This window comes from Montipora foliosa, chromosome 7 (genome assembly GCF_036669935.1).
Source record: "Montipora foliosa isolate CH-2021 chromosome 7, ASM3666993v2, whole genome shotgun sequence".
Taxonomy (NCBI): domain Eukaryota; kingdom Metazoa; phylum Cnidaria; class Anthozoa; order Scleractinia; family Acroporidae; genus Montipora; species Montipora foliosa.
The window spans coordinates 24,457,558-24,475,992 of record NC_090875.1 but is presented as its reverse complement, the minus strand read 5'-3'; the positions used below and the strand labels follow the sequence as shown (position 1 = coordinate 24,475,992).

The following is an 18,435-nucleotide window of genomic DNA, read 5'->3' as shown; positions in this document are numbered from 1 at the left end:
ATTAGCGTAAACTTTTGTTTCATGTTTTCAACTTTTTGTTAAAAGCTTCTTTTGCTTATTTTTGTTTTTCATGATTGACTTCTTCTAATGTACAGTTTTGCCGAATATCAGCGTTGAACAGCTTTTGGGAGTGGAGAACTAAACTCCTAAGTTAATTACTAAACCTGCTTTTGAAAAACCGGGCCCAGAACGCTTCTTACTTTGACGAAAGTTGCTGTATGCTTTCGTTATCTATTTAAACTAGCCCCAAGCGAGGTAAAACACTTGTTTGTAGCCAAAAAACGGAAAAGAACTAACAAAAATAAACACAATTATTTTAAAAGGATATGCAAAGCATCACGGAGCGTGCAACACGTGGCACGTGATTCCATTTTGTACGTGTTCACAATTTTAGAGTAGATCTTGCTTAAAGATTTTGATAAATTTTAATTTAAATGGAAGGGACCCAGTATAAGTTGAAATGAGAAAAGCTCTTTCACCAATCTTGGAAAGAAAATGACAAATTCGTTTATGTATGGAGGAGTAATAGGAGAGATGAACCGAAAAAGAAATTCTAACTGATTTCTTCCTCACTAGTTTATCTCTAGTTCGTTCTTTCGTTTTTGTTTCTTTACTCCAGCGGTGAAAAAGCTCCTCAAAAATTATGCATATACATAGGGACGCAAAGATTTGAATATGATATCCAGTGGTAAAATCAATATCTCGCGAACAACTGTAGCGAGCAAGGAAACTCTTGTTTACTTGATATAGCTCTTTTACTTATCGGAGCTTTTAAGCGTAAGAACTTACCATGAGTTACGGTAATGCCTCTGTCCCCTTCCACGTTCATCGCTTTCAGATGTTACCTGAAGGTGCTTGAAGTTTAACTTTGTTTTTCCCTTAGTTTTTCGTTGAAAATTTAGCTAAGTCGATGTCTGAAACCTCAACGAATAGTTGAGGCCGCCATTGCTGTAAGAACAGACTACAACTGCCGAAAAAAAAAGTTTGGCGGGAAAAAGCAAGCGCGGGCGTTCATCCGGGACCTGAGGAAATTTCCGGTTAAGCTGGTTTACTGAAACCGGTGACTTTCTGTTAGATTTTGTTCCGAGAATTTCCCGAATAATTATTGATAAAGTAAGTACATCCCCTCGGTTTTTGTGACTTCTTTATACACGGTTAGAGGATGAATATGCTGCAATTTATGATGTGATCCACAAAATAGGATGGGTCTTTATTCGCGTTTAGATCCTAGAATTTCTGAAAATTACCTTGCTGCCTTAATGGGTGGTACTTTTCGGATTATAAACAATATAATTTTGAGTTTTCTTGGAATATTTTGGAGACGACTCTCAAAATGTCGTAGGTACTTACAGTTACAACATGAGGCTACTTTTCGGTCAAAAGCCACGCCGCTGATGACGTCATATAATGGCAGAGACAAACAACATGGCGGATCCTTTGTATTGTATTTGTAGACAAACGTACGATCCGTCCCAGTTTATGATACAGTGCGATTCATGTGAGGAATGGTTTCATGGAAGGTTTGTTTTTATTTATCCCTAATATTGGAGTACCGCCGCAATCAAAAAAGTAATCGCCGTAGTACTTTGTTTTAGTTGTGTAGGCATTGAGGAGTATCAGGCTTCTGACATTGAACGGTACCATTGCCCGCATTGTGCGCTACTGTACGGACCACTGACTTGTAAGTATTCATATGTATTCCATTTGTATGAAGGGGGAAATATTAAAAACGTGCAGTCTGTAGAAGTATCGTTTTAAGGACATATTGACGCTCAGGGCCGGAAGCTCGTTAAGTTCGACGCTCGGAAAATCGATCTGACTCCGTTATCAAGGAATGAGATGTTATTTCACTTGGTTTGTTTCATTAGTACACATGGTTATCTCGTGAGAAAGATTTTATCTAGGAATCAGCCTCCCTTGAATTTGTGCAGCATTCCTCTTTACAGCGGTAAATTAAACACCTGTTTGAATGGAATAGATATATATAAATGAAGCACGAAGTTAAGAGCACGTTATTTTTATAATCTCACGTCCGTCATTTGCCATGCATTGTCTTCATTTAACACATCATTTTTGTTTATATTTTCCGGTACTGTAATTTCATATTTCTGGCCAAGTAATTGAGTTAATTGCCTTCTCCAGTATCAGCTGAGTCTTCTGTTGCATAGGTCTTTTAATGTCATGGCGTTGACTTAATTAGCTCGTAATGAGCTTTTTTTCGTCTTTTCGTAAAGGCTAGATCTTTTATACACAATGTTCAAAGGAGTCGAAGAGTGCATTCTGCTTCTTATAATCAACGGTCATTGTTCTTTTTCATTTTGGAGTTGCTCAACAGTAATTTTATTAGGGCGTCTATCATAACATTGTGTTGATAAAGGCAAGCTATTGCTTTATTGGCCAAGTGGCCTGTTGCCTTTTTTCAAATTTTAACAGGATCCTTGATCCACTCCACAGTGAATGATTTGCCAGTAATCAGAAACCTATGTTATACGCAATGTATTTTGGGATCGTCCAATGAAAAAATATTTTCTAAAGCAGTGATGCTGGTCAAAGAATAATACATTTTGCCTTGATTTTGTGAGACACAGAGGTGAATAACATTTGTGCATGAAAATTGTAAGTTTTTGTGTAATAACTACTTTAAAATCTATCGATTAACACTCTTTCCGGCTTGCGTAAGATTCATTTATGTGAAATCTACAATAGCTATCCAGTAGTACAGACTTAGAAATAAATTTGAGGGGGTTGATTCAATAAAGCCATAATTCAGTTGTAATTACGTCTGTCAAAATTGTTCTTTGTTAGTTATAACTCGTTAGAACATTAACATTGCTGCTGTAATTGAGAGAAATTGTTGTGGGGGGAGTGTGGGGGGTGGAAACTGTTTACCAAACTATTGCACTGTGGAGAGATGAAAACCAGTGATAGCAAACACAGGGAAATCTGAAGGTTGTCGTGCACTTTTGTTGAACATCATCCGCCAGTTTTGAAACAGCTGCTTTTCTCTTCCATCAAGTTCAGTGGAGGAACATGTTAAATAAGGACTGTGGCAACTCAGTTTAGTTGTGCAGTGCTGCTCAAGATACCTACTTGTACATTTTTAACTAAAGAAAAAAAAGGTTCACTTTTTAAACACATCATGGACACTGATTTTTTGTCTTCTATGATGACAAAGAGGGGATATGAATGTCCAGTTGCTTGATACATTAATTATTATAATTTTTCACTAGCTGAGCATACCTTGGTACTCATTGTAACCTTGAACTTATCACAATTTATAGCTCTGAACAGTATTTGTAGGTCTGCACACATATCCAGAAAATGTACTAACGACTGGAAAGGCTTTCTTGAGTCAATCTCTTCAAACTTATACCTTAGAAATAAGGTTGTACTATTTCAACACCATGCATTACTTGATACTACTAGATTTCACAATAAATCTTACGCAAGCCAGAAAGCACAAACAGTAGACACTTCCATGTCTCAAAAAATCACAGAGAAAACATGTTACTCTTTGTCCAATATCACCACTTTTGATGAAGACACAACTTTAATGTGACACATTTTTTTCTGAAGGCTTGCAATGTTTGCCCCTGGGCGATCCTGGAATCCTTTACGTAGGTGTCCGATTACTGGAAAATCATTCATTTGTATGTCTGTCTTTTTCTGTATCATACTTGTTCATGGTCTTCTGTGTTTCAGTAAAAAAACGAAGGAACTGGCATCGCCATGACTACAGTGAAATCGATGATGGTTCAAAGGTAAACTTTGCCAACATTAAACAGATATAGAGGCTATTATATGGCCGCATGGAGATACACAATTTCTCTTTGAGTATTGACAAATATTTTTTAACATAAGAAGAGAAATTTCGTATCTCCAATTATAGAAACAACAATGAAATACTAAACCATTTCACGAAAGGCATTGAAAGTTGTGGTTTTGATATGTCACCGTAGCAACAGTGATTTTTCCACGCGTGAAGATTTAACAATTATCCTGCGAAATCGCACGGAATATCACCTCGTACTTAGCTGATGAGGCCGTAGGCCAAGTTGACCTAAATCATGCGATATTCTGCAAGATTGAGCAGGATAATTGTTTTATTATCCAACACATTGATGACTTGAAGCAAAATTTTCTACATTTATTGGGGAAAAAAAGCTGGAAAAACTACCATTTTTCTCTGCGACGCACAAAATTACGTATATCACAGGATATCTGTTGAGTACCCATGTACCCATGTTATCTTCACGTGTGAAGATATGTTTTCGCGCAAAAGCTCACTAGGTATTTCATTGGTGTTTATATAATAAAACCCTGTTTCCACTCACAATCATTTCTTTTAATCCATTGATCCCTGAGCTGGTCTCCATTGTCAAGTAAAAATCTGTAAGGGTCTCCCGCAGGACTGTGCAGAAGGGTTAATCTAATGCCTTTATATTTCAGGCTGTACAGGCTGGGACAGTGGCATTTATTAAAGAATTGAAAACAAGGAAATTTAAGTAAGTGTGTAAAATGAATTTTGCTTCCCTTATTTCTAGTAAACACTGAAGGATATAAGGAAGCTAAATTCCTTGTATACTTTGTATTATTTCGTGTTTCTCTTTTTTAATTGTTTTTAGAGAAGGCAATGTTGTTCTAAAGCTAGAAAATGGCAAGGACCTTACTGTGGAGAGTTTTGAGAAGAATGGCTTTAACAGGCCAATACTCATTGCAGACAAGGAGGGATTGGGAATGGTTGTTCCTGACAAGAACTTCAGTGTTATGGATGTTGAGAGATGTGTTGGTATGTATTGTATTCTTGGATGAGTCCTTTGGGAAAGAAACCACCCACTATTTGCAAGGGATACAGGAAGCAGCACTTCAGCATATTTGTTATTTGCTTGGCAAACGACTATTGGTAGAGATCCCAAAAACAAACGAGTAGATTCATGTTTGCCCTATACCTGGCTTCTGTGAGTTAGGGTTAGGGTTGGGGTTGAGTTGCTTTTTCACGTGTAATGATTTTTTTTCTCCGAAAATCAAGCTTTATTCATTTTGCGTTATTTGAACATGACTTTTTTTTAACAGGTTCAATGAGAGAGTTGGATGTCATAGATGTTTGTAGGCAGGTGAGGGATTCTTTTGTCATTTATGAGGAGTTTAATTATCTGTGAGAGTTAAGTCTTGATTTGTTTGAATTTGTAGGAAGATCAGCGCATGCGAATGAGGGAATGGACAGAGTATTATATGAATCCAGTCAAAAGGAAAATTCTGAATGTTATTAGCTTGGAGTTCTCTAATACAAGGTAAAAAGCTTCAAAATACAGTGTACTATCACTATCATTTTAATCTTGCCTTTTAGGGGAAATGTCTAGAAAAGATCTCCTTTTAAAATGAGACAGTTTGCACAACATTTAGCTTGGAGTAGGATTCAGAAATCTAACTTTACTATGAAATCTGTAAGATATAAACGTACAGCTGTAGGTGCAGTCAATCTTCACTTAAAGAAATTACCTTATCTTTTACTGTAGTTTTTAAGAGCAGGTTACCTTCTGTCAAATTCATTTGTGTTAATTTTTTCGTTTCACTTTTTCTTTAATGAAATAGCATGACACACCTTATACGTGCTCCTGCCTTTGTAAGAGAAATGGATTGGGCAAATCATGTATGGCCTTCAGATCTCCCTGAAGATGCGTAAGTGTTCCTTGTACTGCATTCCTTTTCATAAAGTAATTAGGATAGTATGCACACTCTCATTGGTCAATAGCTGTGTTTAGATGAGAGTATGGAAACACGGAAAACATCCTCTATTGCTTAAACAGATGAAGAAGCTCAAGCACAATCATTTTGTGGGAAAGATGGTGACCAAAAAGTGGTTTTGAACAATATGTTGTGCCTCTATTTATGGGAGGAAAAAAATTTGATCAGCAAAATAAAATAATTAATTAATCAATGAAAATAATATTGTGATGACAAAAAGTCTCTGATTAGTGCTTATAGGAAAAGCTGATGCAGCCTAATGTGAGAAGTAACATTTTAAGTTTATTTTGCAGCCCGCACAAGAAACCCCTTGTTCAGAAATATTGCTTGATGGGTGTAAAAAATTCATACACAGACTTCCATGTTGATTTTGGTGGTACATCAGTCTGGTATCATGTTTTGAAGGTTAGTATAATTAAATTACAGTAATGAGTATGTACAGTAAAATAATTCAGTACAACAATACTATTGGTTCATTTACAAGTGTGGATGTGTTAAGTAGATCTGTATGGTTGACATTAGAGGTTGATATAGTTTGTGTGCTTATTAATTAAAATTTACAATAGCCAGTTGCTTCTTAGATGAAATACAAATGGTTATTTTAGACATTTGTACACAAATTCAGGATTTAAGATACTGTAAATTCCTGACGTGGAATGCCATGTTTATGACATAGTTAAAATTTGACTTTGCCATCTAGAAATTTGACCTTTGGCTTGGAATGGATTTGTCAGCTTTTTGACTGTATTAATTATGTTAAGGTCCCTTTACATAATACAGTCATCACATCATTGATTACTGCATGGACTACATCATTTTTTCTTTCTTTAGCAGTATTTCTTCACAAGTGCATGTAATACATGTATTTGAAGAGATACATCTGTAGCAAAGAAAATTTAATTTCCCCTGATTTAATTTGTTTATGTACAAAATTCTTGTACATTCTTACCTGCAAACTCTGTTTTGTCTTAAGGGAGAGAAAGTGTTCTACTTTGTTGAGCCAAGTGAGGAAAGCTTTAAACGATATGAAAAGTGGGTATCGTCTGCAAGACAGAGCGAGATGTTTTTCGGTGATATGGTAAAGCAGTGCTTCAAATGTTCAGTGAAGCCTGGACAAACTTTATTGATTCCCACAGGTAAAATTTATTTAAACTTGTTTGGTTTGATACTTAAATGCAAGTACATGTAATAATAATTGGTAGTATTATCAACTCCAAGTGTGATAAGAAGTTTCTAGGGGGTAACTACCAGGCAAATCGTCCTAACTTTGAAGTAGTTACATGTGAATTTTGTCGTGTCACTAGGTCCTTCAAGATTACATCCACACCCACAACATCTGGTAGAGATTACTTACCACAAGTTGCCTAAAGTTTATTGTCTTAAATCACATTTTCTTTGGAAACTTTGTGCTCTTTAATCTTGTTGAGTTTATGAACGTTTTTGATAAACAAAACATCTTCTGAATCAAAGTCAACTTGAGCATTTTGTGAAAAAGCTGTAAAAAAACAGGTTTGAAGGGGACTTGAAATCATTGATTGATTTAACAATAATAATATTATTTTTTTGCCAACCATTGTAAAAATAATGGGGTGGCAGGATATGATAGTAGGGGGAAACTCAGTTCCCTTTCTAAGACTACCCTCGTCCTCCTGAGACTACCCTCATCATGCTTGTGTGGTTGCATTACTTAATGATCTACCATAATTGTTCTTTGCTTTAAATACAACTTTCATTAGAGGTTTTTTTAAAATCATGTTGTGACCACTAAAGTGATACATGAAAAACACACTATTAACAAGTGGCTTGATAGCTAAGTGATAGAGCAGCATGTACAGTGTTATCAGTTCAAGTTCTGTTTTATGCTTGAATTTTTTTAGGCTAACCCAATTGCTTAAGTTTCCTATTCAAATTTAAATGCTCAAAAGCTGCTTAATATGTGACTTGTGTATATTTGTAATCATTTTCATGAACTGGAGTTGTTAAATTGGACCTAGAGTTTGTTGTAAATGATACTCTTTAACTACCACGCTTTTGAAAGATGAGAGCTGTAACTCATGGAATCATGACATTTTAAAAATATTTTGTATGTTATGCTTTCAACTCTAAATTGGAAGATACTAGAAAGAAAACAAACCATAGCACGTGTATCTATGCTGTATGAAATGAGATACAGGCTAGTCTCTCTCGGAGAGACCAAACTATGGTCAGCTGGCCATTCATACTCAACTCGCTCCATAGAGTACTCTTATACACAACCTACAGCCATTAGGGATTACTACAAGTATTCCTTCTACTCATGGACAATTAGCCACTATCAAAAATATCATAATACTCTTTGTTTCCCAAAGCACTGTTTTTATTTTTTTTTTGGACCTACAATGGTCCCAAGAGAAACTGGAAACAATGCTTATATGGAAATTTATCATGGAAAATGCTTACATGAAATCAACTCCCAAGGGAAACAGCATTGTCCAATTCACTGGCTGCTCTGAAAAATGCAATTTCAAACATTAATGTAACACTTCATTACTATGCACTTAAAAGTGCTTTTTCAGTGACTTTTGTTGTCCTTTTTAAAGCAGTCTAAAATGCTCAGTATTTAGTGACAGACCAAAATGGTAAATGTAAATGAAAGTGTATTATTCTCTAACTTTGTAAGGTTGGATTCATGCGGTTTTTACTCCTCTTGACTCGCTCGTATTTGGAGGAAATTTTCTCTGCACGTACAACATTGAACTTCAACTCAGGTAGGATTTTAGTAAATATATATGTTTACTGTAGTATTTTTCTCATTAGAGATTTACTTAAGCTGAAACAAAAACCTACATTCAGAGCAGCTGCTGTAATTTCTGTATTTGAAACTAATATTGGCTTTTAGAAAGCCTTCAGGTACTGGTAAGTAACACAGTTAAATTTATTCATCTTTATTCATTCAATTTAATTCGATGAAAGGGAAGGATACCAGAGGTTATCCCTATCAAGGGTATCTGCTGGCAGCCGGATGAAATTGACTGAGAGTCAATTTTGATGAGGGAGAAAAACTGGAGTATCCAGAGAAAAACCCTTGGAGTCAGATTGATAACCCCTAAGCCATCCTGACTCCCTAGTTAGCAGCAGTAGAAGGATTGAAATTATGTCAACTCTCCTTTTTTCCTTTTTGGTTTCATCAAACTTATTATTGCTGCCAAGTTTTTTGAGAAATAAACTGTGCCTGACTTCTTTTTTGATGCTGCGTGTGCAATATTTGATTAAAACAGGTCAAGATAGTTTCTTTTCTTCCATCTTTTTTCATCCTTTGCTGACTCTTGATACATTGTAATTTGGTTTCAATCTGACCAACCAAACACAATTAAAAAAAAAAAAAAGTCAATGAAATGGTTATGCTTACAGCCTTCCATTTAAATGGGTTTAGGTTGAATTGAAGTGATGCTGGTAATAGTTTCCCATGAGTCACTTTCCCTGGAAAACCCAGTAGCTCCTTGGAATGGTCACCACCAGACTTTTCCACATTGTTACAGTGATCATCACCAGCAGCTGCAGTCATGCGCAGCAAGTTTTATAAGCCTGTAAAAGCAAAATCATTTTAGGCCAAGTTCGGCGCTGGTTGAAAATGTAGGTCAACCATAAATAATACAAACCGAATGGAACATTGAAAAATCCAACAAACCAAAACGGTTGATTGCAACAGAATAGGACCTAACTATTTATTGAAATTAAATTATACCTTTCTTACTGTAGAGTGTACAGGCTGGAGAGACAACTCAAAACACCTGACAAATTTCTTCATCCGTGTTTTGAGACAATGAATTGGTATGCTGCTGTGTATCTGTTGGACAAACTGAAAGGTAAGGAAAGAAAATCAAATCTTTTCTAAATTTCCTCGTACTCTAGCTCACAAGCAGCTTACATTTGTATGTATACTTTTCCGGTGTTTGTTGTAGCTGTTCTTGAGTCAGGCAGGAAACCATCAGACAGTCTGATTAAAGGATTAAATGCCCTTGTTGTTGCACTCAAGGCGTGGAGCACAAAAGGAGAAGTAAGTCACTTGCTGCTGTTTCAAAAAATTCCCATTATTTTATAGGATCAAGATCACTAGATCACCCTTCAGCAAATACATGTACAAATGAAAGGAGACCTTTGAGCAGGCAACTTTTTGCCCACAATTCCATAAAAATTACTTTGTATTTTAATTTGTGAAGGTACATATTGTTTTTATGTTATATAAATTAATGCATCTCTCTTTTCATGCTCCTAGGAGTTGACAAAACTGCACAAGTTTTTCATTCCAGACACAGTGTCTCCAAGCAAGTTCATCAAGTCCATCTATAAAGAACTGAAAAAGACAGAGGTAAAGCATTTTGGTTATAATTTCATCTTATCAAGTGAAGCTATGATCTTCGCAGTTATGAACGCAATTTTTGCAATTGCATAGAGAAGCGTTCATAGCTCAGTTGGTTAGAGCGTCGCACTGGAATCATGAGGTCACGGGTTCAAACCCCGTTGAAGTCCTGAATTTTTCAGGCTTCTCTACTTAATTGCAAAAATTGCGTTCATAACTGCGAAGATCATAGCTTCACTTGATTTCATATCCGCAGTTCATATATGATTCATTTCATATACCATTCATCATTAATTTCATCTTAAATAAACATAAGTATTAGATGAAATTCACCTTGACGTCTGAATAATAATAATTAATACATTTTTCAGAAATCAGACAAGACATCAAGACCCTCAACTCCAAAACTTGATGAAAATAATCAAAGAGACAATGGAAGCCCAATGCCATCCTCCTTTGTTGATGGAAGTTTACCGCGCCTCAAAATTAAAGCTCCAAAATCTGACAATTACAGTACTCATAATGCAAATAATTCTGGAGATCATCTGAGATGTGAGCTTGATGACAGTAAACCTGTTATTAGAATAGCTAATACAGGAATTGATTCTAAACGAAAAGCTGATTCCTTTTCCTCGAGTTTGCCGGCACTGAAACTCAAGATTCCTCGAACACAGGAGCCACAGGAACCTGGTTTGGATTTTAGTGGAGGCAAGGGTCAGATCTGTGAGTCCGCTAATTCTAGCTTGAAGCTTGTTGTTTCGAATGGAAAGATTGTCAGGTAAGCGAGTAGTTATGATTAGGAGTAATAATTATATTTTTCCTAAGTTGTGGTGGGTATAATCATTTCCTTGATTAAAAAGCTAAAAGCCATGTCAAAGAGTGGACTATAATAATAGTGCAATACAGTAATGTTGAAGCTCTGTAGATTGTTTGACCACTGATTACATCAATTTTTTAAATTATAATTAAGAGACCATGAGAGAAAATCAGGTAGAATCTCAGTTATTGCAATTACAGGCAGGCTACTTCGCTGCCTTGGTATGATTGACATTCATTGAGCTCTCCTGTCAACAATCGTTAACAAGTTGAGGGTGACCATATACAATGTAAGTGATTTAAAATTGCTAATGGGGATAGAAGCTTTCAGTTACCTTGCACTGTTTGACCAGGAATAATAAGGGGAAGCAAGTTATTCAAAATTTAAACCTTGCTTTCTTAAACACCAGTGCAACATTTCCTTTCCTTAATTGAGAAAATCAACCCATTGCTCTCTTAATTTTACTGTGAGGAGGTGATGAAAAACATGTTAACTCTTATGATATCCATTTACCATTGTCTTATTCAATGTCACACTCTTCAGCAACAACAATAACAATAATCGTAGCAGTAGAAAAACGACAGGAAAGAAGTTCCAGCCTCTCGTGCCCCAGGCTACTCAGGAAGACAGTAACCTCATGGATAGCTCGTATTCTTGTTCACCTTCTAAGCAAGGTCCGCTTCGCCTTAAACTATCAAGTAAGTGTATTTTAATGATTAAATTCCTTGAAGTTTTGAATGACACCCAGCAGAAATAAGTACAATCCCAGGCCAAATTAATAATTGTTAGTTTGGCATGTGAAGAGTGTTTCTTGGAATGAAGAAGATTTTATTCTGCATGCCATTTGAGAGCAAAATAATGGCATCCTAATAACCAAGTGGAAAGCCTCTATGCACAACAAGGAAAGTGTCACTCTGTGGGTTTGAATGAAGTTAGGACACTTTGAACTCACTCGGCAAGTTTTTATTAGTCACTTGTAAAGAGGGAAAAAATAGTACCACTTGTACATAATTACAGTATATGTCAAACAAGTACATGTATTTCAAGCTTTTACCTCGAAGGTTGAAGAAATGAAAAGTAACTTTCAAAGGTGTAGTTTCAAAGTAGAACTGCTGCCTTCATATTGAGCTTACAGCTTAGTGTACAATGTAGCTTATGGAGAGCTTATAGGTAGATAACACAGGGTGTTAGCCATACCAAAATCAGTTTCTGTATTTACTTCCTGCTATTTACATGAACATCACCTAAGGAAGTGCCTTGATTCACCTCACATCATCTACAGCCCTGCAACAGTTCTTCATTCACAGGTAAAACCACTTAGCTGTTAGTTTTCTTTTACGTCCCTTAAAAGCCTCGGTTTTTTTTTTCAGTGAACAGCTCATCAAACAAGAACAAAGCATTCTTCCCATTAGACCCAACAGAAAGTAATAGCGACACATCTGACAATGAACTTGGTTACAGCCTGGGTGGAACACCTAGCCTCATTCCTGTTCATTCACGAACCACACAAGGTAGCATAGGAGCAACATCTGGTCTCCAGGCCACATCAGACCCTCGAACACAGCAGCCCGTGGCTGGGTTAGACTGGACCTCATCTAAAGATTATAAGTAAGAAAGACATTTTAAGCTAATCATGATCAATTCTTGACCATGATTAGCTTAAACTATTAATCCTGTTTTTATCCTATTAAGAGTTTTTTTTTGTTAAAAGTTGTGTGTCTAAGATTGAAAAAAATAAAAATAGGAGAGGTTTTGGTTGGAAACTATAGTAAAACATCTAAAAAGCATGTAGCTATCGCTGTCATTTTTGAACCATTTTAAGTTTTTGTCAGCTCATTAAATTTTGAAGCTGTTTGACAATTTTATTTTAAAGTTGTGTGAAACGTTGGTGACATTTTCCTGCAGTTACTGAGTTCAACAAGATGCCGCCATGATGTGAAGCTTACAACTTGCACAAAATTAATTTTCTCACGACTTACCGGGTATAAACCCCTTTCAGTTAATTCCCGTTCTGGAGGACAAAACAATAAGATTGTTTTGCATTTGAAAGTTTGTTTACAACAACCATTGTTTTGTCCTCCAGATTGGGAATTACTGAAATGAGTCTATTCTTCCCTGGTGCCATCTATATTCAGAGCAGCTTCTCTCACATGGTATTGTCAACTATGTAAGCCAATCAATTTGTGATGCCTTCATTACAACACATTTGCAGAAATTAACTTTTGAATTTATCAGTTGGGGAAGAGGTCCCATAATTTATGAGTGAAGTGGTCAATGAGTCAATGAGACTCTGTCAATATAGCAATAATTTATTGATTAAGCCTAATCCCTCGTTTCAGTGATTAGGCCAAAGCAGTCTCTCTCTTTCATTTTATGGGTTAGGGTAACTGCACTAACTCATTGACTCATTGATTCATTGACTCATAAATACTTGATAGATACTCGTTGGGGAAAGAGTAATATGAAAGTAACTTGATTGGAGAGAGAAAAAACAATCACTCAAATTAGGGGCATTAGTGGTGTGCTCTTAGTCCAGGGCTCCTGGGCCTCTCCTGAAAACTTTCTGGCCACAAAAAACCTTGTAGAGAACTGTCATCTGGTTGCTTTGATAAGCTGTCCTTTTAACATGTTTTCAAGATAACAAAAAGCAAGATGGTTGTGAAGTTTTATGACTTAAATGTAATCTATCCGTTCTTAAGATACAGAGGGAATTGTGACACACAAAAGAGACCCAAAAAATTTGGAGACTTTTGGTTGAGAAAGTGGCAGACACTCTTTACTGAAGTACACTGACTTAACTCGTTTATTTTCAGGGACGAAATTGAAGCAGCAAAAACACTGCTATTTGGCTTAAGTGCTGGAGCTGGAATCAATGCGTTTGGCTCATCAGCTTTTCAATCTGTATCCAATGCAAAACCCAAGTCATCTAGTTTTCAGTTGTCTCAAGCAGCAAACCAACCAAGTACCTCTCAGTTGAACTCAAAACGAGCCCCAAGCGAGAGCAATTCTGAAAGCGAAGAGGATGACCTGGGATTCGGTGACTCAGATTACTTTCACGACAATAAATATGGTAAGACAATGGGCGATTACGTTAGAACACAATCTTGTTAATCTAGTGAGTTGGTTGCGTTGTGTCCCCCTTAGCCGACGAACAGGCTCTCTCTTCATGTTGGAAAGGTAGAGTCCCCATCATTCTCACTTTGCCTGGTGAAAAGAGAGCCTGCTCACGGGCTATGTCCTCTTCTGTGGGTGTGAATTTCTATTACGTGGAATGTTGTTTATCCCACCCCTTTCCTAATAACCCTGAGATTTCAGTCAGTCAGCCCCCACAACTGGGAACTGTTATATCCCATCTCTTTAATTCAAAACAGTTTAGCTTTGGGGGCTCTTTGATGTTGGTGACAAAGTAGACTTTATTACACATAACATGAGAATTTTATTCCATAAAGCTCATTTGTACAAATCTATACGCTTTATTTTCACATGTGAAAAAGACCTATACAGCCAATCAGAATGGCGTACAGCTATTTCACATGTGAAAGTATAACCAATCAGCGATAGCGTAAAGGCGTTTCCATGCCAATCACTCGTGCATCTCGTGCAAATCGTGCAAATCGTGCAAATCGTACTTTGTTATTGAATTAAATTAAATTTGCATTTGGTTCTATTGTTAGTGAGTTTTTGTTTCTAATTCGCGTTCAGAAAACTATTTTAATGAAAATTCTCATGTTATGTGTAATAAAGAGTTTACGACATAGAAAGTGCTTTGTACGGGGTTTTATTCACTCGTTGTTTGTGTCAAAAACCCTCACTCGCTCGTTCCTCGCTCGTTCGGGTTTTTGACACAAACAACTCGTGCATAAAACCCCGTACGCCGCACTTTCTATGAAGTAAACTATTTATTCTCTACTTGCACAAATCCCATAATACACCTCTTTCACCCCTCAAAATTTTGTATAATCATTGTTTGCAATTTCTCTTGGGACATGAAGTTGTCCTATGCAGATTTTAATTTAATTTTTTTTTGGGGGGGGGGGTGGGGAGGGGGGTAAAAGAGGTGTATTATGGGATTTGTGTGAAGAGAGTCAATAGTGACCTTCAGATTGGAGTACGAGGACTACTACGATTACGAGTTCTCAGTTCTGAGCACGCGCAGTTCAAATATTTCGTTGTTTAACTGTAATGCGCATGCCCATTACAGAAAACTCGTACTCGAAGTCGTTCTCGTCTTCCAATCTGAAGGTCGCTAATAATACCTTTAAGAGAACATCTCAATTTATAACCACATGATGAAAATGTCGGGTCTCGCTCATCGTGCGAATTTTTTTTATCCTGTCTGTAGTTTATCCACCTCTTGCTGACATGACAGATGAGGACAAAGCCACCTCCTGGAAACCAGGACAACGCAAGAAGAAAAGCGAAAGGGTCGACTCAACTTGGAATCCAAAGAGTAAGATTATCCCGTAGTATTGTTTCTTGGTCAGTAACTTGGTCATGCATTGGAGGGGTTTTCAGTAGCATTTCGAGGGTGAAGTCGCCATCGTTTTCACACAAGCACGGGTTGTAATTAACATGAAAATCACCCCCAAATTCCTAGCTTGTTATTAAAGTGCCCCTTTGACAAAAAAATCAATTCATATTTTTCTTTGGATTTCAAATCTGTATTAACTAAACACTAAGCGACCAAAGCCTTGATTTCAAAAAGACACCTGTTTATTTTAACTGGAAATTCCCGGGTAATTTAAGATCTTGAGGGAGCTGGATCGAGGAGAAAATCACGTCAAAGGCTCACTAGTTTAAGAATGCAATGGGTGTGTATGCCGCAGAATTAATATGAAACATGGGTGTCTTAGGCTTTCAGACTTTTAAATTCGCGTTTTTTTGCATAACAATAGAGTTCAATACACCTTTATCACTGGGCGGCCATTTTGGAATCGGTGGGGAGCAAAGGCTTTGTCTTTGCATTGTCTTTGCCCGTCCAGCCTCACACTGAATGTGAGGTTCGACGGGCAAAATCTTTTGTTTGGACATTGAGTGATATAGATCTATTCGCGGAGGAGAGGATTGGGTCGAGACACCAACATTGCGGCCGTGACGTCATGTGAAACCCGAGAATAATCCAGTCATGAAGTTTATGTGATTACTACCAGACGTTGTGTTTCGTGCGCTGAATTTATGCGTCTGATGAAGTTTCAATATAAATCCTTGTTCTCCCTCAGGTAAACTGCTTTGTTCACCAGCGAAGGAATTCAGACCTGTCCGTCAAGCCTCGAGACGAAACACCGCTGGTAGTTTATTGAACTCACCACTGGACGAAACTCCACCCACGGTTTGTTCTTGCTTTGTTTCTACTTTTTAAGTGGCCGTAACATTTGACAATCGCTCCGTCCTCTCAAACAGAAGTGTGAGGACCTGGACAAACGGGAAACGCATGCAACGCGCCAAACATGTTTGATACGGCTGGCCAAACGATCAAAACTTCGCCCATCAAACACGAGAACAAAAGAAATGTTTTAGGTTGTTTGATCGAATGTTTGATGGCCTTCAAATTTTATCAAACACGATCAAACATCGCTAAACAAAGTGGCCAAACGGTAAAATGGTTGGTCACCAAACAATGTTTGATGTTATTTAAACGCGAAACATTTCCCGTTCGGCCAGGCCCTTGGAAAGAATAAATTTTTAACCTCTATATAAAGAGGGTGACGCCAATTACTATATTCCTAGTGGCCCTCCAAAAACAAAAATTACAACAATCATGATGAAAAAGCCAATGTACAAACAATGATCACAATAAAAGATCTGAGAAATTCTTAACGATTTTCAAGAATTGAGAAATATTAAACCAATGTCAATGAATTAGTGAAAAGGAAAATCTGTGTACCATGATTTAAAACGAATTCACTCTTCCCTTGAGCTGAAGTCATGTAAGAATGCACGGAAATGGCTTCGACATGAGTGTTGAATGTGACGTTTGCAATGGCGACGCATTTTAAACTTTATACAGATTGTGGTTTTAAAAATGATTGTGTAACATGCTATGTACCATATGATCTGATTGATTGTTAACGAAGTAGTCAAGACAACTCGTTCCCAGGGTCTCCTTCTCTTCCCATGGAGGAAGAGAAACCCTGGGAACAAGGTTGTTTTATCACCATTTAGTACAAGTTCAGGCCTGGTTGAAGGGCTTCACCATTTTCTTGAACATCCCTTCGATTTTGTTTTATAGCATGTCGAAGCCATTTGCCAACATTTTTCGGCTGTATGGAATCGATTTTGAACGATTTAAAAGGGTTGAAATCAATCCTTTAGCCACTCTCTTTCAAAGTGCTATCCATAGGAACAACTGCAGTTGAATGTATTCGTTTGCCACCTCGGGCCGCGTTCTGTTATTCAACGGCCTTCAAAAAATCGCGTGGATGTTGAAGCAAATACTGAAGCATTTTGCTTGTTTTCTTACAAGCAGCAGCATTCTATGTACTCATAAGATTCAATGTGGCCTTGTACTATTCCTACTACTTTTCCCAGGGACCATTAACTTCCGACAGAAGTGCACAAGTTAGCGACCAAACAAGCACAGGCGGAAGTAAGACAGCAGCTGTCAACGGAGGTGAAACGCTTGCTGCATCCAGTTTAAAACCAAACTGTGCGAAACCCGATAATACCATTAAAGGTAAGACTGCAGAATTCTACTTGTGTCCAGAAATTCAGGTAAGGGCGAAAGTGGAGGATTTGGCGAAGTTTTTCCAAATCCGCCACACGTCCGGCGCCCTCTTGGCGAAATTTCTCTCCCCATCTGCCAATTTTTGTCATTGCATGCATTTTTTGACATATCTCCAATATTATATACTTTAGATTACTTAGAAGCACTGATGCTTTGTTTTTTTCAAGTTGACATTTTACCTGGAGTGGCATGCCTCTTAATAGCCCAGTTCGTTGTTTAAATTTTGTTTCACGTTGTTATCTTGCCTATCATTTTATGCCACGAGCACGAGGTCTATGATCGCAAACTAAGCTGCCTTATTTTGCAGTTCCATCGAGAAAATACGATTTGGAAGATGCTTATGTTATCCCTTTGTAATCCAGGGAGAGAGGGGACTTTGAGGGGGCCCTTCTATAAAATACCGCTTGCAAAATTGGTCGTAGCATTGACACTGTTGCTTGGAAGATCATAAAATTGTTTATGCTCTGTCTTCATGTTTTTTTTTTTCTGTCTGTTAACTTCTCCTTCGTGGTTTTCCTCCAGCGCAAGCAAAACGAGGACGACAGAAAGCCGTCACTACCACTAAACAGCGTCTTGCGAAAATCCTCAAGTTAGACAAAAGCGGACGATACATGAGATAACTTAACACGACAATCCCTCCGGGAAGAGAATAGGCCATTTTTTAATCGTTGTTTTCTTAGTGACCTGGCGTCTGACTAGCGACGAGGCTGCCAGTGACCTTGTATCAATACAGACCTTATCACGTAAATCATCGTTGTGAAAAGCATGAGAAAGATGAGAAGTTTGTATGACAGTAAGGTCACTGGCAAT

The 18,435-nt window shown here is 37.4% G+C and overlaps 1 protein-coding gene across 1 annotated transcript in view; it reads left to right on the top strand.

Moving 5' to 3' along the window:
• Window positions 1-1,345: 1,345 nt before the first annotated feature.
• Window positions 1,346-18,435, top strand: part of LOC138011496 (lysine-specific demethylase 7A-like) — a 19,578-nt gene continuing 2,488 nt past the window's right edge. Inside the window, exons 1-22 of the mRNA XM_068858516.1 lie at window positions 1,346-1,520; window positions 1,596-1,681; window positions 3,703-3,761; window positions 4,450-4,505; window positions 4,626-4,789; window positions 5,074-5,114; window positions 5,191-5,291; window positions 5,593-5,679; window positions 6,039-6,150; window positions 6,719-6,881; window positions 8,405-8,492; window positions 9,484-9,590; window positions 9,687-9,781; window positions 10,001-10,093; window positions 10,456-10,862; window positions 11,445-11,599; window positions 12,272-12,509; window positions 13,715-13,971; window positions 15,244-15,351; window positions 16,121-16,230; window positions 17,430-17,574; window positions 18,148-18,435. The exon at window positions 18,148-18,435 is cut by the window's right edge and continues 2,488 nt beyond it. Of these exons, the coding sequence (XP_068714617.1) occupies window positions 1,408-1,520; window positions 1,596-1,681; window positions 3,703-3,761; window positions 4,450-4,505; window positions 4,626-4,789; window positions 5,074-5,114; window positions 5,191-5,291; window positions 5,593-5,679; window positions 6,039-6,150; window positions 6,719-6,881; window positions 8,405-8,492; window positions 9,484-9,590; window positions 9,687-9,781; window positions 10,001-10,093; window positions 10,456-10,862; window positions 11,445-11,599; window positions 12,272-12,509; window positions 13,715-13,971; window positions 15,244-15,351; window positions 16,121-16,230; window positions 17,430-17,574; window positions 18,148-18,245 (2,883 nt within the window). The 5' untranslated portion in view covers window positions 1,346-1,407 and the 3' untranslated portion in view covers window positions 18,246-18,435. The remainder of the gene's footprint in view (window positions 1,521-1,595; window positions 1,682-3,702; window positions 3,762-4,449; window positions 4,506-4,625; window positions 4,790-5,073; window positions 5,115-5,190; window positions 5,292-5,592; window positions 5,680-6,038; window positions 6,151-6,718; window positions 6,882-8,404; window positions 8,493-9,483; window positions 9,591-9,686; window positions 9,782-10,000; window positions 10,094-10,455; window positions 10,863-11,444; window positions 11,600-12,271; window positions 12,510-13,714; window positions 13,972-15,243; window positions 15,352-16,120; window positions 16,231-17,429; window positions 17,575-18,147) is intronic.